The 23,330-nt window shown below is 35.0% G+C and overlaps 1 protein-coding gene across 4 annotated transcripts in view; it reads left to right on the top strand.

Annotated features, from left to right (window-relative positions):
• The window catches only part of DYNC2H1 (dynein cytoplasmic 2 heavy chain 1), a 297,101-nt gene that overhangs the window by 210,988 nt on the left and 62,783 nt on the right, over positions 1–23,330 (top strand). For all 4 annotated transcript variants that reach the window (XM_070426022.1, XM_070426020.1, XM_070426023.1 and 1 more), the window contains 4 exons: positions 2,376–2,451; positions 5,520–5,728; positions 9,737–9,841; positions 17,021–17,137. In XM_070426022.1, coding sequence (XP_070282123.1) covers positions 2,376–2,451; positions 5,520–5,728; positions 9,737–9,841; positions 17,021–17,137 — 507 coding nt within the window. The remainder of the gene's footprint in view (positions 1–2,375; positions 2,452–5,519; positions 5,729–9,736; positions 9,842–17,020; positions 17,138–23,330) is intronic.

The following is a 23,330-nucleotide window of genomic DNA, read 5'->3' as shown; positions in this document are numbered from 1 at the left end:
CATTGATGTTTCTCTCTCCCTCTCTCTCCCTCTCCCTTCCTCTCTGAAATCAATAAAAATATTTTAAAAAACGTATACTTCCCCATTCTATCTTCCTGCTATCTTGTATCTATTCCCAGGGCATCAACTCCACTATTTCTGGGGTGTCCCTAAGAAATATTAAATAAATATACAAACATTTTATGTACTTATATACACTCATGTTCTTTTTAACTCAAATGGCAACACATTACAAATATAGTTCTGTAGCTTGTTTTAATAACCAATGCATTTTAGAGATTTTTAAGTATTAGTGCCCATATATTTAATTTAAAAATATTTATGTTCATTATGTCAGTAATGTATTTTCGAGCAGTTTTATATTGCTGATTGCACGTGAGTATTTTTTTCTATCTTTGCTATTACAAAATACTTGCCTATACTTGCCTCTTTTGGCATTTATTTTTGATGACCAATTTCTAAATGTGAAATGTTTGGGTCAAAAGATATGTATATTTTTAAAAATTCATAAATATTATAAATACCAAATGCCCTTAATAGATAATATATAGCAATTCATACCTGAAATATGAGTTTCATATACACAAATTGAAAATGTCATCTTTTTAACACTCGAAATTTGATCTCATGAAAATCATAAAATTGGAGTTAAAGAAAATAATAAAGAGAATACCATTAATTAATAGAAACCAGGTCATACAGATATGTACTTCTATAAATTCTCTATTTTGCTTATTTTTCTCATTTGGTTTTGCTTTTTTTTTTCTTAAATGCCAACTTTCATAGTAAAGATCCACTATTAATTCAACTCAGGTTTTATTTCTCATGTTAGTAAAAGATTATTTTTTGCTAAGATTATTTATTGATTACTTATTGCAGGGTTATATTTGGTTTGCAGAATTAACTTCCTTTATTTTATGCATGTACTAGAGGCCTGGTGCACGAAATTCGTGCACGGGTAGGGTCCCTAGGCCTGGCCAGCGCACAGATTTTGGGAAACTAAGGAGAAAATAATCAAATGGGACTGCATATCAAAATAAACCATCAGCAAAATGAAAAGGGAGCCCACTGGATGGGAGAACATATTTGCAATGACATATCTGATAAAGGATTAATATCCAAAATATATAAGGAACTCATACAACTTAACCAAAGTAAGACAATTTAAAAATGGGCAAAGGACCTAAATGGATTTTTTAGCCTGTATTCTCCAAAGCAGACATACAGATGGACAGGAGGCATATGAAAAATGCTCAGTCAGTAATCATCAGTGAGATGTAAATTAAAATGACAATGAAGTTCCACCTCACACTAGTCAGAATGGCTACCATAAAAAAAAAAATCTACAAACAACAAGTGCTGGTGAGGATGTGGAGAAAAGGGAACCCTAGTACACTGCTGGTGGGAAAGCAGACTGGTGCAGCCACTGTGGAAAACAGTATGGAGTTTCCTCAAAAAATTAAATATGGAACTGCCATGACCCAGTGATCCCAGTTCTAGGAATATATCCCAAGAAACCCGAAACGTCAATCAGAAAGAATGTATGCACCCCTATGATCATAGTAGCACAATTTATAATAGCTAATATCTGGAAACAGCCCGAGTGCCCATCAATAGATGAGTGGATGAAAAAGCTGTGTTACATTTATACCATGGAATACTATGCAGCCGTATAAAAGAAGGATCTCTTACCCTTTGAGACAGCAGAGGGGGGACCTGGAGAGTATTATGCTAAGCAAAATAAGCCAGTCAGAGAAAGACAAGTACCACATAATCTCACTCATATGGTAATCTAATGGACAAAATAAACTGATGAACAACATAGATCTGGAGACATAGAAGCATGGAACAGCCTTTGCAGTCTCAGAGGGAAGCCGGTGGTGGGTGGATGTGTAGGAAGAGATCAACCAAAGAACTTGTATGCACGTACGCATAACCTTTGGACACAGATAATAGGGTGGTGGAGGCCTGGAGTGGAGGGGTAAATAGTGTCGGTAGGAGAAAAAAGGGGGCATGAAATACTTTCAGCAATAAAGTTTTAAAATTATGGGAACTAAATGTGTACCAAGTATGTAGACTCAAAATTTACTATGCCAATTTGTTCTCTCCCTATGACTCTATTGCCACATATTTCACTGATAACAGCTTTATGGTATTATAAAGTATTTTCCATGCTATGGAGGTAAATACTTTTGTTTTAAAATATGACTGTTACTTTAGCATCATTGTTTATTTTATTAAAAATTGTCAGAATTGAATTTTTAGCATGTATTGAACATTGTTTTTAAGTTTGTAAGGACTATGATATATATATCTATATATATCTTTGAACACTGCTTATAGTTCTTCAGTACTTTTAAATTTTCTTTTTATAGGGTTGGACCAAATTTTATGAGTTTTCTTTATCAGATCTTCGGGCTGGTTACACCATTATTGACAGGCTCTTTGATGGTAGGTTCTCGTGATGAAAATTTTTATCTGTTGTTAATGAAAAAAAATTGACATATTAACATCATGGTTTCTTCCAAAGTGACTTAACTTTCTTTCATAAAACTTGCTTTTTATTTTGTGATTTATGTCCTGGCCGCCATGCTTGTGTTCTCTGAGAATTCTTATCTAGTGTGGTCACCGTTTTTGATATAACGCGTAAGAGATCTAATTGCTCTGTAGCCTTTAGGAAGCAAAAAGCAAACAAGACCACATAATCCGATCCCCGGAGGCCACCAGGTCTCTGCCTCCTGAAGACAGAAACAGCCCCTGAAGTTTATTATGTAGGGCCCAGGCAAGGAGACACTAGAGTTTAGACAGTGATGGATTAGAGAAGAGAATATGTTGATAGGAATGCCAAGCTTAAAAATGTCCTGAACAGAACTCTTGAGCCCTTTTCCGCCTCCCAACCTGCAAACTTGCCAAACCATCGTTCCCTGCGTCTGCCCCATTTTAGTAAATGGCACCACCATTCATGTAATTGTTTTAGTTCAAAGCCTATGAGTCACCATGGATTCTTTTATTTTTCTCGTCCTCAATTATCCAGTGCTTTGAAAATTTCTGTTCCTTTCATGTCCATATCACATCATGGTTCTATTTACTTCTTTCCACGTCGTCAAGCAATAACTATTAGTTAATATCAAATAGTATTGAGTTTTTTGTCTATTTAACCATTTTTTAAAATTATACATCAGAAAAGTACATAAAAATGTTCAACTCAATAAATAGTTATAAATTGAACCTATATAACTAGTCCAAAATCAATGAACAGCATTACCAACATTCCCAAAGCACCTCCCCTATTCTTGTCACACATGCCTCAACATTTTCCCGTGCTGTGTCAAGGGGAACCTCTTTCCTGACTTCCATGAGCTGCTGTTTTAATTTGACAGAGAGTTTTCTGGAGGATATGTGCTAATACTTTACCTTGCACAGAGATTTGGTAATTTTCCAAAATGCTTTTGAACATTTATTTGATTTTTATAATACCACTATAAGGCAAATATTATTAGTACCCTTTTAGGATGAGGAAACCAGAGAACAAGAGTTTGAATGATTGGTTCATCAATATATTTCAAGGTTGTTATGGAATTAATAGCATCACATGATTTTTATGTCTATCACATCATTGAGTTGTTGTGAGTAAGAGGCAGATACTTTAAAATAATATTAAATGTCATGGTAAAAATCTAACTGTATGATTATATATTTACAAAATTTCCTGATATTAAAAGAATTCCACAAATGTAGAATTAAATACAAAAAGGAGAAAAAGTTCTAATTATAGAGGGCAGTTGACGTAGAGATTATGTAGCTATGAGATCTCAACAAGTTTCTTGACCTTTAAGTATGAGTTTCCTGATCTGTAAAATAAGAATAATAGTAGGTACTGCTTCAATCAATTCAACTTGTGAGAAGTTTAAATGAGAAATACTAGGTAAAGTATTTAACATTTAGTACGTTTAATGTATTGAGTAAGCCATCAGTAATGATTGACTTATTACTATTGCTATGTTATAAATTATGTTCTATTTATTTTCTCATATCCTAAATAAAATAAAACGTGTCTTGAGAATAATGGGTATAAGAAGAAAAATAAGGTTTTTAATAAAAATTCTATAAAATATTTTCTGTGATGGCTGTTTGTATTTTTAAGTTGAAAGGTATATTAATGTTTCTGTATGTCTTGTATGACTTACTTATGAATGAATGAATGACATATGCATTACTAGTGTATTATTTACTGAACATCAGAACTTATTTGGCAAGTCTTGCTGAAGTCCCTTGTAGCTACTTAGCCATTATTGATAGTAAGATATAGGTGGGAAACAACTTTAATTAGTCCTCCACCCTAGAGGGGCCCTAGATCTGCAGGAGGTAGCCTAAATCACCTATGCCCCAAGGCTATAGTAACACTGGCATCAATCTTTGTAATCTCTGAATTATAAAATTTTAATGAAATTGAACTAGTAAGGCTAGCAGTGATGTTAACTAGCTAGTTTAAATATAATTGTGTTTCCTATATTTACTCATACCTAAGATATAATTCTCACATTTTAACATTACCACTGAAATGTGATTAAGAGGATATCTCTGACCCTGGCCAGCATGCTCAGTGGTTAGAGCATTGATCTGTGGACCAGAGGGTCAGGGGTTCGATTCCCAGTCAAGGGCAAGAACCTGGGGTTGCAGGTCTGAACCCTCCCCTCCACCTCTCCTCCTCTTTGGTCGGGACACTTGTGGGAGGCAACCAATCGATGTGTCTCTCTCTCTAAAAATCAATGAAAAAAATATCCTCACTCCTTGAAAACAAAATTTTTTTAAGAGGATATCTCTGTTGCAAAATGGAAGCTTATAGAAAAGTCCCCTGTGGTTTTTTTTTTATACTACATTACTTTTCTATTAGAATAGAAAATGGACAGTTGACTATAAAAATCATGACTTTGAGGAGACTTTAATGTGTGAAGGTATTTAGTAGTTTCCCTATTAATTGGATTACTTTATGAACTAAGTTCATCATTGTATAAAATTTTGTTTTGAATATGTTCTTCTAAGGAATTTCCAGTTTAAGGAACAGTATTGCGTGGCAGATAAGAATATGGCTCTGGTTTCAAAGTACCTCATTTCAGTCCAGATCTGTGGGATTTCCTGATTTTGGTGTCTTAACCTCCCTGTATCTCAATATCTCCATCTGTATAATTGGATAATATTAACAGTTCTGTTTGTTATGATTCTTAAGTGAGTCTATTTATGTAAAACAATTGGAAATTTTTATTTGATTAAATAATCTCTCAAAAATATTAGCCATTGTGTGATTATTGAATATTAATTATTAATAATAATATTTATTAATGGACATTATATTAATATTACTGAACATTTTAAGAAATGACTTAGCTGAATTAAATATATTGTTATAGTCTATATTTCCATATAATTGGAGTCTGGAATTTAGTTGATATTTTAGAATATTTAAAAGAATTTTCTAATATCTGAGAAATGAAGCTAATAAAAGTATTTTTTAATTGTAGGTACCAAAGATGTACAGTGGGAATTTGTCCATGGTTTACTTGAAAATGCTATTTATGGAGGACGTATAGATAACTATTTTGACCTTAGAGTTCTTCAATCATACCTGAAACAGTTTTTTAATTCTTCAGTAATTGATGTATTAAACGAAATGAACAAGAAAAGCATTTTCCCATATACCTTATCTCTGCCAAAATCCTGCAGCATTTTGGTAAGTAAAATTAATCCTTGTCAATCTATTACCAGATATATACTTGTGTTATTTCTTATATTGTTAAATATATGTTGTTTCTTTCTAAATGCACAAGTAATTATCATTCACAAATGTGGATTATTTGTTATACCAATATGCAGGCTGATTCTCTAAACTCTAGGTGTCCAATTCGCTTTTGGATACTTACAGAAGATTGACTGATGATCATAGGATATACTGTGTAGGTAAATCTTGAAGGGAGTAGCAAAGGAAAATTTTTAAATGTAGAACTGTTCTGAAGATCTGGAGTGGGGGAATATGCTACTTCCTAGTAGGCATGAGGGCTCTGATATGTTTAATAATATTAACGAAATTAAAAAAATATTTAATGTCTATTTTCATATACTGGCTTATAAATTTAAAGCAGCTCTAAAAATATAAGATATTATCTGGCTTTCATAGCAACACTTTTGTGTATGTATATTTATTTTAACCAGGTGTAGCTTTTTGCTTTGAGTCATTCTATGAAAACCTCCTAGAATGCAGGGCCCTTTTCCAGAAAATAGTACTAAATATAGTCCAAATACTTCAATTCTAGTTTATTTTACCTCAAAACTATATTTGTATAAATGCCCAAATAATATTTTTATTAGAGTATTATAATTATATCTATGTTCATTAATTACAAAGATATAAATATGTATGCACACAATTATATAGTTTTTCTCCTAGTATTGTGCCTTTTTCTGTCATTTTTTTAAGAAAAATTTTCTGTTTCAGTAATATAATTATCAAAAAATAAAAGCTTGAAAACCTATATTAAACATATTACTCTTATCTCTCTATATAAAAGGCCAAGTGACTGTTAAGACTGAACGACCGGAATGACCAGAACGAACAGAACAACTGGTTGACCAGTCGCTATGACATGCACTGACCACCAGGGGGCAGATGCTCAACGCAGGAGCTGCCCCCTGGTGGTCAGTGATCTCCCATAGCCAACCTCCCATGGCCAGCCAACTCCCACGGCCCTTCCCCCTGGCCGGCTGGCCCTCCTGGTAGGCCCCAATTGGGGGGCCAGTCAGCCAACCTCCCAAGGTCCCTCCCCCGAGCTGGCTGACCCCCCAATAGGCCTCTATTGCTGGCCAGGCCAAGGGACCCCACCTGTGCATGAATTCACACACCAGACCTCTAGTATCTTATATGTTATATTACTAAATATCCCATCTGTTTTGTTTTATTATTCAGTAATATACTTTGAACATTTGCCCAGTGGTAGCCCTGTTCCAGACATTGTGGATTCTGATGCATCTGCAGAGTTCACTTTCTCGTGGGTGAACCTTAGAGTGAATGATCAAATAGATATATCACATGCTTATTTATCATTTATCTATATCAGAAAATGTACCCTGAAAAGTCTCCCATCTCTTCAGAAAATGTACCCTGAAAAGTCTTCCATCTCAAAATTCATACAGAAAAGTGTACATCATAAATGGGATTGCAATTCATTTTTATACATTGAACACATGAGTGTAAACCGCATTGGGGTAAAGAATCAACATTATCACCTCCCCATAATTCCTCCTTAGGCTTCCTTCTAATAGCCTACATTAGTTTTGCCTGTTTTTGTGCTTTATATAAATGCTATCATTTGTTATATATACTTTTGTGTTCAAGTGGGGATAAATCAGCCTGGATGTTGCCTGGTATTTAAGAAACATGTCCGTGTAGAGTCCTAAGTAGAGAAAAAACTCTAGTCTAGATGAGACAATTTCACAGCTATTTTGAAATGAACAAAGTATATAAACACAAATAAAATAATAGTTTTAAATTTATAGGATGATTTATGAGAATCAATGTTTAGCCTTCTAAGTGACCTAGGTAGGAGGAGGACTCCAAAAGCTTCCCAGGAATAGGGGGACACAAGCGCACACACACTCCTGCACATACACATTTACAAACGCGTGCGTGTATACAAGGTTACACTCATATGCATGCATATGTTTACACATTGTGCTTGGAGTCCTTGTGGAGGATTACAGATGTTGAACAATAGGAAAGGAATAATTTCAAAGAACAGCATAGCATGTCTTTCCAAAATCGGACATATTTCTAGGTGTTGGGCTTCCTGGAATCTGATTGTTTCCTTGGAAATACTTCAGGGGCAGCTGCCAAAAACAGGGAAAAGATGATGGTGTGCAGGGAGCGGAAGATGAGTGTCTTCACTAAGAATCGTTGCTTCAGCAACAACAGTTTATATGCATATACAATATCTGCCTTAAAATAACTTGTCTCGCCCTAGCTGGTTTGGCTCACTGAATAGAGCGTCGGCCTGGGGACTGAAGGGTCCCAGGTTCGATTCCGGTCAAGGGCATGTACCTCGGTTGCAGGCACATCCCCAGTGGGGGGTGTGCAGGAGGCAGCTGATCTCATCGATGTTTCAAACTCTCTATCCCTCTCCCTTCCTCTCTGTAAAAAATCAATAAAATATATTTAAAAAATAAAAATAAAAAAATAAAATAAAATAACTTGTCTCTTCATAAAAATAAAACAATTTCCATCTTTGGGCCAAACTGAATAAATCCTGTTGGTATATACTCTTACTTGCCCATCTAGATGCATACTTGCCAAATCATGTCTGCAATGTTCATGGTAATTCTTAGGATTAAATGATAGGATTATCAGTGCATTTCATCAGCTAACTGAAAATGGAGGAAATGCTTTATGATAAAGTGATTTACAAAGCAGTGCTTGCATGCCGGAGTATTTGTATATAGACTTCTGGAATTTCTATAAATTAAAAGAAAAAGATTGCTAGAATATTTATTTCTGATATAAGCAGAACTACACTCTTGTAGATCACAACGAAAATAATTACAGGGCTTTCCTGAAAACATTCTACACAATATCTTACACATACTAAGTGTAGCCACTTAAATATCTTTGCTTTAATCAATTCAGGGTTCCTTTGAATGTGGAAAGTTAGGATAAGAAAATATAGTATCAAATAATTTAAATATGAGGAGGTAGTAATGACAAAGAATATTTCTGTTTTTTAAATTGATTTCAGAGAGAGGAAGGGAGAGGGAGAGACAGAAACATCAATGATGAGAGAGAATCATAGATCGGTTGCCTCCTGCATGCCCCCTACCGGGGATTGAGCTGGCAACCCGGGCATGTGCCCTGACTGGGAATTGAACTGTGACCTCCTGGTTCACGGGTTGATGCTCAACCACTGAGCCACACCGGCTGGGCTATATTTCTTTTTCTGTTAATTAAAAATTTTTAATGTTGCCCTAGCCAGCTTGGCTCAGTGGATAGAGCGTCAGCCTGCGGACTGAAGGGTTGCGGGTTTGATTCCTGTCAAGGGCATATGCCTGGGTTGTGAACTCGATCCCCAGTAGGGGGCATGCAGGAGGCAGCTGATCAGTGATTCTCTCTCATCATTGATGTTTCCATCTCTCTCTCCCTCTCCCTTCCTCTCTAAAATCAATAAAAATATATTTAAAAATAAATAAAAAATTTTAATGTTGACATAATTGCAGGTGTCTCCCTTTTTCCCTGCCCTTTGCCACATCCACCCACTCCCCTCTCCCCTCCCTTGGCCTTCACCAAACTACTGTCCATGCCCATAGGGCATGCATATGTGTTCCTTAGCACATCCCTTCACCTTCTTTACCCAGTCACCCCTAACTTGGGCACCGGCCAGTCTATTCCATGTACTTATGCTTCTGGTTCCATTTTGTTCATCAGTCTATTAATTAAATTCCACATATACGTGAGATCATGTGATATTTGTCTTTCTCTGACTGGCTTATTTCATTTATCTAATACTCTCCAAGTCCACCTATGTTGTAAAAAGAATATTACTTACAGATAACTGATTATACAAACTGAAAGCGAGATTTATCTAGAAATGTAATATGTTAATAAGTAATAATTTAATACTTCACAGCATTGTCTGGGATTTCAATAGATTTAAGCTCAATGATTTTTGAAAAATTGTTTTTCCTTTTTTATATATAGGAGTATCGTGCTGTCATTGAAAAACTCCCAGAGGATGACAAACCTAGTTTTTTCGGTCTGCCTGCCAATATTGCTCGCTCTTCTCAACGCATGATCAGTTCTCAGGTAACCTAAGAAAAGATTAAATTTTAGAAAAAATGTTCCTACTGAGCCTAAAAGAAATAACATTAATTTATTTAAAACTATAGACCCTACAAGTTTTTATTTTAAAATGTTATTTTATCTAATGCAATATATTCCAATCTTACCTTGAATAAATTTTTAAATGAACCAAATAGTTCTATCTTAATACATTTATTAAAATTAGTAAAATATCATTGAACACTATCAGTTTCATCCAAAATACGTTTGTTTTATTCCTGTGATTTTAAGTTACTTTAAATGTAATTCATGCAATTAATTATACAATTCTTTTATAAAAGGGCGTTTTATAACAGTAACATTGATTTTTCTATAAGAGCTAAATATTTTTTTAAGCACTAGCTACATATTCTTTTTTTCCTAAGCATATTTTGACATTCCAGAACTTTTTCATGGACTCCACAGTAATTTAAAAGCAAAAATTTTTAAATATGTTATATTTATTCTTAAAATGTAATCATGGTTGGTTTTTTTTATTGCCAACATTTGAGGATTAATTCCTGGTGTAATAATCTTAGTAACATTGCACTGAATGGCTTTCATGAACTCAGCAGATGTGGTAACTCATGCTAAGCACCTGCAGTTATCCTGACTCAAATGATTTTTCAATTATTAGAGAAGTCAGACATTCCCGGAAAAATCAGTTTTTTATATCAGGCAGCTTACAATGCTCTTTTCTCTGAGTTAGTCCTCTGTTTAAACACATTAACTCATATTTCAAGACCATGTTTATTAACCACAGCTTTGCAAATAACACCATCAACAAAAAGAGGTAATATAGTATGAACTTTTTACAGTGTATTAAATTCTGAGTTCTAACTATAGTAAAATCTATGTTTGAACACTTGTCACATTTTGAGTTCTATAAAGCAAGTGGATTGGAAAACATTATAAGCCTATTTAATTTTGTAATGTACACAATGATTTTATATTTACTACTTATAAATATTATGAACTTGAGTTTTTAGTTTCATGGTTTATCATTTAGTAAGAAATAAAAATGTCTTTTCATTTGAAAAATGGCAATTAAAGGGAAAGATTGAGGCATCTATCTTACTGTTCTCTCGTGAATTATATTTCACTAGAGGCCCAGTGCCCTTTGCAGTCCAGGAGCTTGGGGCCTAAGCCGGCTCCCTAAGCCATCAGTTGGACATCCTTAGCGCAGGCTAATTGTTATTTTTAATCTCTTAAGTGGCCTCAGGGCAAGGTGTTTTCCAATAGGGTGTGTCAACTGTCTTCCCACCCCAGGCAAGGCAAATGTGTGAGGGAATGACTCTAGTCCAGGAAACTTGGGGTGTCGGCCTTCTGAGCTCTATACCCCAAGTCCCCAGTCCTGGGTTCTGCTCTCACAGCGCCAGTCCACCTCACCCTCCCTCTGCCAGAGCAAAGGTGGGTGGCTCCACAGGGAATTTTGTGCGTTGGCCCTTTAAGAGGGTGCCTGAATTTTCAGCTCTCTCTCCCTGGCAGACAGCACCGCACTGCTTTTTGGAGCCAGATGTTATGTGGGTCCCTCCTCAGTTTGGTGCTCTCTGTTGGGGTGGGGGGAGCAGCTTGGGGATTAAACCCCAGAGTTCTCAATGACAACTCCCCACAGCTGAGATATCTCTCCAGGACTTCAGTTGCTGTCTGTGGGCACCTGGCCAGCCCTCTCACGCCTCCGCCCCTCCTACCAGCCTCTATGCCGTCTCCACTTCGGGTCCTCGGGTGTCAGGCAGGGTTCTCTCCTGCGAGGTTTCTGTTGATTACTCAGGAAGTTTTTCTGTATTTTAGTTGTAATCCCAGTTTGTTCCTGGGAGCATGTCCGTGCAGCATCCATGTACTGTACTCTGCTGCCATTTTTAATCGTATTATTCCTTTTAATAGTATAATTTTAAAGTAAAATGTTCCTTCCCTTATTTAATCTGTTGTCTAGATATCACTCAATTTAGTCAGAAGTCTCATAATTTTTTTTTTTTTTTATAGAGAGGAAGGGAGAGGGATAGAGAGTTAGAAACATCGATGAGAGAGAAACATCAATCAGCTGCCTCCTGCACGCCCCCCCACTGGGGATGTGCCCACAACCAAGGTACATGCCCTTGACCGGAATCGAACCTGGGACCTTTGAGTCCGCAGGCCGATGCTCTATCCACTGAGCCAAACCAGTTAGGGCAGAAGTCTCATAATTTTATTAGTCTTTTTTAGTAAATGACTTTTTTTTTTTATCTGATCTAGTGTGTATTTTGTATTTTATTAAAAGTTTTTTGCTCTTATTTGCTTTCATCTACATTCTCAACTTCATAATTTGTTTAATTTGTTCAGTTTTCAGCATTGCTTTTTTTCAAACATAAACATTTACTGTTATAATTATCCTCTAGATTTTTATTCATTGTAGTTCCATAAGTTTTGATGTGTGGACATTTTTGCGTGGTGAATGTTCATAATCATAGTATTTCAAACACACTACATTATCCTCTCAGAGCCAAGGCAGAAGAAAGCAAGTTCCCCTAGTGCTCCCTCTGTGGGGCATGTTGTTCCCTAATTACTGTATTGGGTGCTGCTCTTTCAAGGTCTGGGTTTCTATTTCCTGTCTTTGGAAATGTGGACCTTATACTTTAAATGAGGGACATTTTACAAAGTAACTGGCCAAGTTCATAAAAGACAAGGAAAGACTGTCACAGTTTGGGGCGAGACTATGGTTATGTAACTACTAAATATACTGTGACATTCTCATGAAACAGAAAAAGAACGTTTCTGGGAAAATTCACCTATAGTAGTTTCGTTAATAGTATTGTACCAGTGTTAATTTCCTCATTTTGATCATTGTGTTGTGATAATTTAAGGCTCTAACATTAGGAGAAGCTGTGTGAAATATATGATGGGAATTTTCTGTACAATTTTTGCCATTTTTCTGTAAGTCTAAATGTAGTTTAAAATATGAAGTAAACAAACAAGCAAAACAACCTATGGCCCCTTAGATTAGTTTTGCTTCTTTGGCTTTAACATTTTAAGATTTCCCTTAATTTCTCTGGCACTTGATTCATAAATTTTAACAGTTTTTTGATGATATTACTGTTTATTAATAATTTTTAAACATACTGTTACAAAATTTTCTTTAGACATTGAGTCTGCCATAATCCCTGAGACAAAACTATAATTTACTTAATTTCTTTCACAATCCACTTACTCATGTAGATTGGGGATATGTTTATTTCAAAAATCTATATTGTTTCTCACTCCCAGAAGAATTATAATGGAGGTGAAAAATATAAACAACCTATTAGTGCAAAACCAATAGTTGTGGAAATTAGTAAAAAAGACTATTAGGAAAGGAAAAGAATATAAAACTAGGGAAACAGTTTGTACCAAAAGAAAACAAAACCCATGCTCTAAGTTCTATGTTGGATCAAAATTTTCTCTGTATGCTTTATAATATCCAAGTTAAAAAGGAAATTACAGTTGTATATATGGTTTAGTGTCTGAAAACACACCTATTGTTCAGGAAAAACATAGGTATTCCTGAAATGTCTCCATTGTTCTTTGGAATAGGGCAGGTGGAATAGGAGTGACATCTTCTCTACAACCTTACAGATATCCCGAAACACACCAAGGCATCATACACCATGTTCAGTCTGAATAGAACATGGAAGAAGTGATGCAAATATGTTGTTCATGGGGAACTTTATCCCTTTTGATAAGATTTTAAAAGAATATTATAATTTTGCACTGCATAATGAAGTTTAGGTCCACAACAGCCCACAGGTACTCTGGTGGTTTCATAAGATTATATTGGAGCTGAAAAATTTCTATTGCCTAGCCCTAGTGACATTGTAGCCATCAGGTCACAACACATTACTCATGTGTTTGTGGTGATTGGTGCCAGTATTTACAAACCTACTATGCTTCCAGTCTTATGAAAGCATAGCCCGCACAGTAAATAATGTTTGATAAGATTAATAAATGACTGTTACTGGACTTCTTTATTTGCTATACTGTACTTTTTATTGTTATTTTAGAGTGTATTCTTTCTATTTATAAAATTTTTTTTCCCTGATGCCATGTTATGCTGGCAACAGCATCATTCATCTCATGTTTACTGCATCTTTTGATGGCATCATTTTCCCTTGTGCTTATAGTCCAGGAGGAATAGACTGTACCTTTTAGGTTTGTATATACACATAGTAGGAGTGTAGTCTATGCCATTTAGGTTTATGTAAGTACTCTGATGTTCATACTAGGACACATTTCCCAATGATTAATTTCTCAGAACATATCCTTGTTGTTAAGCAGTGTGCATGACAATATTGAATAAAGTACTTTAATTGCTTAAAAATGTGAATAATGAAAAGACATTTTATTTTCTGTGCTTTGTAAAAGAGACAAATATGTAAGGTTTTTAAAAACAAAAGATGGCCAGTACATTGTTATAAATTATAGCCTTATCTTCATTATAAAAATATTTTATTATTTATTTGAACTCCCTTTTTATACTCTGTTCATTAAAGTTTACAATATAATGTGATACTGTGATTAAGAAAAGCAACCTCACCTGTTATATTTCTAATGCAGAAAACATGACCATTTTTAGTCTGGCAAACATTTTATTCTTATAATAGTTCTAACATTACATATAAGAAATATTTGAACCCTTTTCCCTTCAGACATCTCTTTGCATTCTTATTTGTTTCCTGTCATAATTGACAAATTTAAAACACAAATAAGTGATAGAAAATGTTTCCAGTGTTAAAATAGCACTTCTTCTGACTACCAACTAGTGATGTTTTGCAGTCTAGCAAAGCTGATAAATTAGGTGCTGTTGTAGGGTTCAGCTAGAGCAAATGAAAATAATTTATCAGAAAAACAAAGAAAATGAAACACTGAATCACCACAGTTTTTTCAAGATTAGAGAATCAATCAAAATCTCTAGGAGAAACTTGAGTTTACCAGCATGATTGTGAATTTTTCACAATTAAGTAGTGCATTCATTTTGAAGATTTATGGCTCATATTTTATTACAAACTTTAGTAATACAAGAACTCAACAAAATATGAAATATAGTCCAATCTCTTAATAAGGAAGAACAACCAACATCTCTCAAAAAGTAGTCAACATGCTGCACATATTGATGTTTAAAATACTAGTTTAGGAAAACATATGCCTGTGTTTTGGAATTTATTTTGTTTATGTTAAAAAAGCAGTTTTAATATTTAGTTAACATATTTACAAAGAAATATGGGTACTTCACTGATTTTTATACACATACCCCAGTATCTATAATACTTAGCATACTTGATAAAATTCTAGATTATTCTAGAATTTTATTCTAGAATTGAAACAGAAGTCATTTTATTCTGTTATTGAAATGGAAGTCATTAAGCACTATTTTAGAAAAGAAAATGTGAGTGAGTTGATTTTGGTTATAATGAGAAAAACCTGATAACAAGGAAGTTGCAGGAGTGAAAGCCCTAAATAGGGAACACTTGTTTACCTTGCCTTGCTTTAACTACTTGACCTATACTTCTTTGGAGTCTTAAGAGTAGAAGAAACATTAAGATGATAACACCAAATGAATATAGAGCAGCGGTTCTCAACTTGTGGTTCGCAACCCCTTTGGGGGTCGAATAAACCTTTCACAGGGGTCGTCTAAGACCATCGGAAAACACATATATAATTACATATTGTTTTTGTGATTAATCACTATGCTTTAATTATGTTCAATTTGTAACAATGAAATTGGGTGTCACCACAACCTGAGGAACTGTATTAAAGGGTCGCGGCATAGAGCCTTAAAACTTAGTTTTTGATTATTCTTACCAACAAGTAATTATTTAAAATTGTTTTACTATTTTATACAGTTTGCTATGATATTTGCTATCTTTCTTATCATTTCATCTTTTAAAAAAACTATCTTTAATTTATCAGCATTTTGAAATTATGAAATTTAACCAATCAAACTAAAAAATATTTGAATTTCAGAAATGAGCAGATAGAAACGATAAGAGGTTATTAATAATGGATAATTAGAGATTTCTGGCTAAAGAAGCAGCTTTTCAAAAATGAGACATTATAATATGTCATTTTATTTTTATTTAAATTTATTGGGGTAACATTGATTAATAAAATTACATAGGTTTTAAGTATACAATTCTATGATACATCATCTGTATATTGTGTGTCTACCACTCAAAGTCAAATAGTTTTCTGTCTCCATCCATATACTTGACACCCTTACCCTTTACCACCCTCCTACTCTTCTTCCCTCTGGTAACCACCACACTGTTGTCAGTGTCCATGAGTTTCTGTTTGTTTTTCTTACTTGTTCTTCTTTTGCTTTCAGTTTTATATCTCACATGTAAATTAATCATATGATTCTTGACTTTTTCTGACTTATTTCGCTTAGCATGACATTCTTAAGAGCCATCCATGTTGTTGTCAATGGCACTATTTCATCTTTCCTTTTTTTAAAATTTATCTTCATTGTTGAGATTATTACAGTTGTTCTCTTTTATCCACATTGATCCCTTCTAGCTAGCTCCTGCCCCCACCCCCACCCCAGGGCTTCACCACACTATTGTCTGTGTCCATGAGTTATGCATATATGCATATAAGTTATTTGGTTAATCTCTTTCCACCCACCCACCCTGCCTTCTCTCAGATTCAACAGTCTGTTCCATGCTTCTATGTCTCTGGATCTATTTTGTTAATCAATTTATTTAGTTCTTTCATCTTTTCTTATGGCCAAGTAGTATACCATTGTGTATATATGTATCACATATTCTTTATCCAGTCATCTGTAAAAGAACATTAAGGTTGTTTCCATGTCTTGACCACTGTGAAAAATGCTGCAGTGAACATATTCACATATGTTTGTGAATACATGTCTTTAAATTTTTGGGATAGATACCCAGAAGAGGGGTTGCTGGGTCATATGGTAACTCTATTCTTAATATTTTTAGGATCCTCCATACTATTTTTACATTCTTTTGGTTTTTATCTACTTAAATAAGTCAGTAAAATACTAAGTCAATTGAACAAAGATAATGGGATTAAAACTTATTTATATTTGTCTCAACTTTTATAAAATAAGTATCACTTTTGTACCTATGCTATTTCTGTTTGACTGAAGTCATTTTCATTTATTGCTATTTATTTATTTTGTTCTTTCAGGTTATTTCACAGTTGAGGATCTTGGGCAGAGCAGTAACAGCTGGTTGCAAATTTGATAGAGAAATCTGGTCTAATGAACTTTCTCCTGTCCTCAATCTCTGGAAGAAACTAAACCAGGTTAGTAGTGGAATATCCTCCTGATTTTTTCTGTTTTATCTACAAATTGTCCATGTTGTCCTGGAACTAGATGGGGGAAATAATAGCAATAGAAGTCGATCAGCCAAGGAAGCAGTGTCACCCGTGTAATCTGTCTTTTTCTGGTCATGTGCTATGTCATCTTCTATACCTACTATATTTTTGGCCACACCTTGTCTTCTCTCTCCTCTTTCTTTAAAGTCACTGACTATTTTTAAAGGGGAAGTGTTTCGGTGGAGTCAAAGTGCTAAGAAAAAATAACATCAACTGGATTCAGTTTGTTTTTATAATGTAGAGTATGTTATATTAAAAATTATAGAATATTTGCTCACTAGGCAAAGCCTTAGGGTATTATAATTGCTAATACTATTAAATAAGGATTTAGTTTCTGGGATTAAACAATATAATATTGTAAATTGAACGTTTAGTAATATTATAAAAATGCCTATCTATCATGACTATGAAGTCATGACCCTGATTTCTATTCTTCAAACCAATTTGTATTAAAGTTGCTATTATTTACCCTCTCTTTTTTAAACCAACCTTTGCTTATCTTTAAATTAATAACCACATTTACACAAATGTTCATTCTTCTCCTTGAGCAATTTATTTTCTTATCTTGATGTTTGGATAATATTCCCTTTGTCAAGACTCAGCTTCTTCTTAGCAACTTTAAAAAACTGACAGGCTATTTTTAATTTTCTGATGATTTTCCATGGAATTCTTAAAATGTGTTCACACATACAAGCATATGTATTCATATGTATATTTATTATATTATACAATAGAGTAATTTATTCTGAGAATAATGTAAATTTTTCAGTTTTCATTTAGAGAATAAGATAGAAATTGAATGATTTGAATAATTGACTAAGTCTATCCCTTACTAAGTAGCAAAACCTAATGTATAAGTCATCCTAATCCTTACACAGATCTCATCTGACATTTTAGAGTCATAGTCCAGGTATCTGTCAGAGCCTTTCCTTTCCTCCGAATTATAAGTAAACTTGTTTGACCCAGTTTCCAAGTTCGAGAAAGAGTGAAGTCTACTCCACGATTTTGTCACCTTAACTCTTACAATTTTCTTCTGTCTCGATGTCTGAATTTTCACCGGTCATGTTTTTCTCTCAAATTAGATCTGGCTTTAATGTGCAACTTCTCTCTGTATATTTCATAGTAAATCCAGTCATACCAACGTAATGTGGGAGAGAAAAAAATGTCTTTTCTTTTGCATTTTTAGATTCTCAGCTGGGTCCCTGTTTCAAAAGACAGATTAACAAGGGGAAAGCATACAAATTTATTTAATACGAGGGGCCCAGTGCACTGACAACACGGGCTCTGCTCGCACCCGCTGATGGCGCAGAGCGATTGGGGCCAGCGCCAGCAGCAGGTGTGAGTGGCAGCTGCTGCCTTGATCGCTCCTCAGGAGCAGTGGGAGGAGGAGAAGCCCTCAGGGGCGATTGGGCCCTCAGCTGCTGCTCACACCCACGGATGGCGCTGAGCAATCGAGACCAGCGCCGGGTGCTGGCAGCGGTGTCAGCAGAAGGTGTAAGCACTGGGCGGGACCATGGCGTGTGGGAATAAAGAATTTTCAGTAACCATCAGAGGCTCGCCTGGATGACAGCGACCAGTGCCCCGCCTTGGTCTGGTGCCCCTGCTCACCTGCTCCACCATCCCACCACGGCCAACGCCTGCCATGGTCCGCATGCGCCCCCTGGTGGTCAGCACACGTCATAGCGACCAGTTGTTCGTTTGTTCTGCCGTTTGGTCTATTTGCATATTAGGGTTTCATATATATAGATAAGTTTTATGTGAATTAGGAGCCTTCATAAGAAAGTGGAGGCCTGAAGAGTCTCATCCACAGGCCCTGCAGGTGAGAATCAGTTTCCTACTTCAGGGAGGGGTAGAAGTCAGAGCACTGCCCTGCCCAGAGTCTCCACCTGAGATACTGCCTCCTCAGGATAGAGATGATTCATGACAGTTACCACACTAATTGCTGGGTCTCTCTCTTTCTTTCTCTCTCTCATTTATAGCATGTTTTAGATTGGTAAGCTAAAAATATGTATGGACCATTTACAATTTAGTTAAATTAATAATTGGAGATTATTGAAGATTCCTAAAAATACTTAAAACCAAGATTTTAACTCTTTATTCATATTAGCTGAACAAATTAGGAACCCATAAGTACTATATTTTCAGATAAGGGCCATAAGTACATTTGTTGTTCAAATTGAAACTAGAAAAAGGTGGTAGTGAGTTTAAGTTATCACTCAAATTTGGACTATTGGTTTCTAGCCTTTCACCTTGTTTATAAATCCAAGGAAGGGGAATTGAGGTGGCACACTAGATTTAGTGGCATAATCCTTTACTGCAGGGATGGGGAACGTCCATCCCAAGGCCTGTATAAGGCCCTCGAAATCTGAAATCTTTTGGTTTAGCCCTGTCAAGGCATTAGGGGTGAGTTAATTAAATATTTCACCAAATACGGCAGGCTAATTTTTAAGCGGATAATTTGGAATGGCCCACGAATGATGTTATAAATATCCAAATGGCCCTTGGCAGAAAAGAGGTTCCTTGCCCGTGCATATAGGGGACATTTTACCCTTTTTCTCCTTCAGAAAGTTTGATCTTGCAAAGAATTTGTATTCTGTGCTTTTTAAAATATTTGGTTTTATGTGTTTCACCTCTGTTCAAATTGGTTGAAACTAAAGTAAGAAAGTTAAAGTGCAGCTATTATGAATCATGAACTTGTTTTATCGTAATCTTGAACAGAAACAGTTAAGACAGACTACTACAGGTTTTGAGAAGTCTTGAGTGCAAGACAGTAGCCGTGGGGATAGTGTGCCAGGGCTCACAGCTTGGGAGGGGGGAGTACTTACATTGTAGGCACTAAGCATGTTTCAATTTCCTTTTGGGTAAAATGTAGTCATGGCACTGGGGGCAAGTAGACAGTGTCTTCTCAGGTGGTAACACAAAACAGGTGGATTTGGAGGAAATAATGAAAATGAAATGATTAAAATGAGATATTCCTAATATATGTTTGGATTGAATATAAGGATCACTTTCATAATGAAGGCAGAATCAGTGTGCCATTTAGAATAGCAAATGCCAGTTCTTAGGCGGGGGAGTGTTTGTTTAGTTTCATATAGTTTGAAATTTTAGTGTAATATAGTTTTACTGTTGTTTATTATAAACCACATTTCAAGGTGATATAAAGTTTTATTAAATTTTGACAGAAATGAGATATTTGACCATTTTTTTCTTAAAGCAGTATAACGTAATAAAGCATGGACTATTGAATTCCACTGTCTGGTTTAAAATTCTGCCTCTGCCTCTTCTAGATATGACTGCACATGTTGTCTCATCTCTCCTTGCCTAGTTGTCTGCTCGGTAAAATGGGGTAATAGACTGCTATAATTAGTAGATTGGTTAATACTGAGTATTTAGAAGTGTGCCTAGCCTGTGTTAAGTGCTCAATAAATATTAGTTGTTATTAGGCAGATTTAAAAAATAATATTAGGATGAAATTGCTCTAAGGTTTTTTATTTTGGAAATTTGATATCCCTATGATAACTACACAAAGAGTCTAGAAGAAAAGCATATGCTTTCTAATATATATCTTAAAGATATAATTACCTAAGAAGCCTGTGCTAATTAGATAAAATGACAGGTCTTTAGAAAGATGTCACTTAGAATCATAAGCAGATTGTACTTGCAAAGGGTTTTCAATCAAGTACTAATCAAATTGTTTTAAATTCATTGCTTTTCTAGCATAATGATGATCAATATTTTTATGAATGATTAAATGTGAGTTCTGGTAAATGTTACTTTTAGTGTTTTTGTTTTGTGCTTCAAATGTACACTATTTCATATACACTTGTATATGTCAGAATGTGGATGTGTGCATACTGCTTCATCACACGAGATTTTTAGAGTTTCATGATTCCTACACCTTATTGTTAGAATACTCATTAATTTCATTATTTATCCACTAAATCAACGGATTCTGAAAGGAAATCTTAAATCACTTTTTTTCTCCATCATTCTGAAAAGTTCTTTTTTAAATCAGCTTTGAAAGTCAGAAATCTAGGAAATCTAATCACATTTTTTATCAGGTCACTTAAGTATTTATAAGATGGATACAGTTTTTTCTTTAGTTTTTTTGTTTGTTGTTATTGCTTTGTCAAAGGAAAAATGTTGAATGAAAAGTGTCATTTCACTAACTATTAAATTATTTTTTAATTTTTTATTATGACTATAAAACTATAAAACCTAATAGCAAAATCTGTGGCTTATGAATACTACTGCTTTTTATTGTTGTTAATTCTCACCTGAGGATATTTTTTCCTTTGATTTTTGTGGAGAGAGTGGAAGGGGGTGAGAGAGAGAAACATCGATGTGAGACACATTGATTCGTTGCCTCTCATACTCACCCCACCTGGGGCAGGGATTGAGCCTGCCACTGAGGTAAGTGCCCTTGACCAGAATCGAACCTGAGACCCCTCAGACTATGGGCTGACACTCTGACCACCGAGAAAACTGGCTAGGGTTGAAAACTACTACTTTTTAACCTTGTCATTAGCATTAAATACATTATTATGATAGTGCCTGATACTTAATAGTACTCAATAAATGTTAACTTTTAGTTGTTTACTGTTTTTTTTATATTGTCTCTAAAACTTCTAAATCCAGAGATTTATTGTGTTATCTTCAGTAAAGTATAACAGAGATTAGACTAACATATAATATTAACTGAATTTTAATAATATTTTTACTGAATAAGTACATTATTTTTATTCTTTTGATTATACTCACTGATATTAGAGGAAAAAGTAATGTTATATAATTCCAGTTTTAAAAGTATAAAATATAAAAATAAAACTAATTATTTTACATTCTTTTTTTTTTAATATATTTTATTGATTTTTTACAGAGAGGAAGGGAGAGAGACAGAGAGTCAGAAGCATCGATGAGAGAGAAACATCGATCAGCTGCCTCCTGCACATCTCCCACTGGGGATGTGCCCGCAACCCAGGCACATGCCCCCGACCGGAATCGAACCCGGGACCCTTCAGTCTGCAGGCCGACGCTCCATCCACTGAGCCAAACCGGTTTCGGCTAATTATTTTACATTCTTACACACAGCATTTAACACCAATATACAAAGTACAAATAATGAATTTTTTCTTTTTCATATCTTGGGGGAACAGTTGCTTCAATAACGTGAGCTTACTTTTATATTTTCATAGGATGGGGTGATTGTTCCCTGTTCTTTTCTTACAGAGATGGGCACATGTAGTTCAGAAAGTTCTGACTTCATGAAAACTTAACACAAACTTCTTTGTCTTTTAATTTTTATTACTCACATATTTATAATGGTCATTTATAAATGTCGTGACCCACAGGTTGAGAACCGCTGGCTTACATACTTCAGAGTTTTACTTTTAGCAGAGGACTGAATATAATGTAAGCATTGCTTTTAATGAAGAAATAAACAGCATGTGACTCCATTAACAGTTTTCTCAGTGTTCCAAAATTTGCTTCTCATCGAAATGAAACGATTCAGTGGTATCTGGCTCAGAGGGAGTAACCTCTGATTTCCAAAACATTATTTTAAAATGTTTTTTTTTTCCCCTGTAGTAACATTTCTAAGGGTTTTTACATCTGAGGATATCTTTATTTCATATTCACATTTCACTGATAGAGTGGGAGTATAGCTACAGATCCATTTTTAGCTTCCTAGTTCTTTTCTTTGAACTCTTAGAAAACATTACTCAGTTGTCTTTTTATTGAAGAATTTTCTGTTGATCTGATTCCCTTTTAATAACTGATTTTTGTTCTAGAATATTCTATCTCTGACCTCCTTAATGTTCACCATAGTATATATATGTGGATTATTTTTTTGGCATGTATTCAGTTTTGATTTTCTGAGAAATTACAATTTCAAAAGCTAACCTATCCACTTCCACCTGTTTTAGCCTGGGCCCCACGGGCGCTGGGTGCGTGCTGTGTAACATCAAGGACACTGCTGTCTATGGCTGGTGCTTGATATTGCCTTTTATAGCTCTGAGGTGGTAATATGGTGGACAGTGATCCAATCAAGGTAATGTGAAAAGAATAGTTTTTCACCGAAAAACTCTTTGCAACCATGTCACTCAATCCTCTTCAGCGGTAG

This window comes from Myotis yumanensis, unplaced genomic scaffold (assembly GCF_028538775.1).
Source record: "Myotis yumanensis isolate MYYU_CA2020_CCGP unplaced genomic scaffold, mMyoYum1.0.hap1 SCAF_10, whole genome shotgun sequence".
NCBI classification, from domain to species: Eukaryota; Metazoa; Chordata; class Mammalia; order Chiroptera; family Vespertilionidae; genus Myotis; species Myotis yumanensis.
Note: the sequence above shows the minus strand (reverse complement) of the source record. Positions and strands in the feature narration are given on the sequence as shown.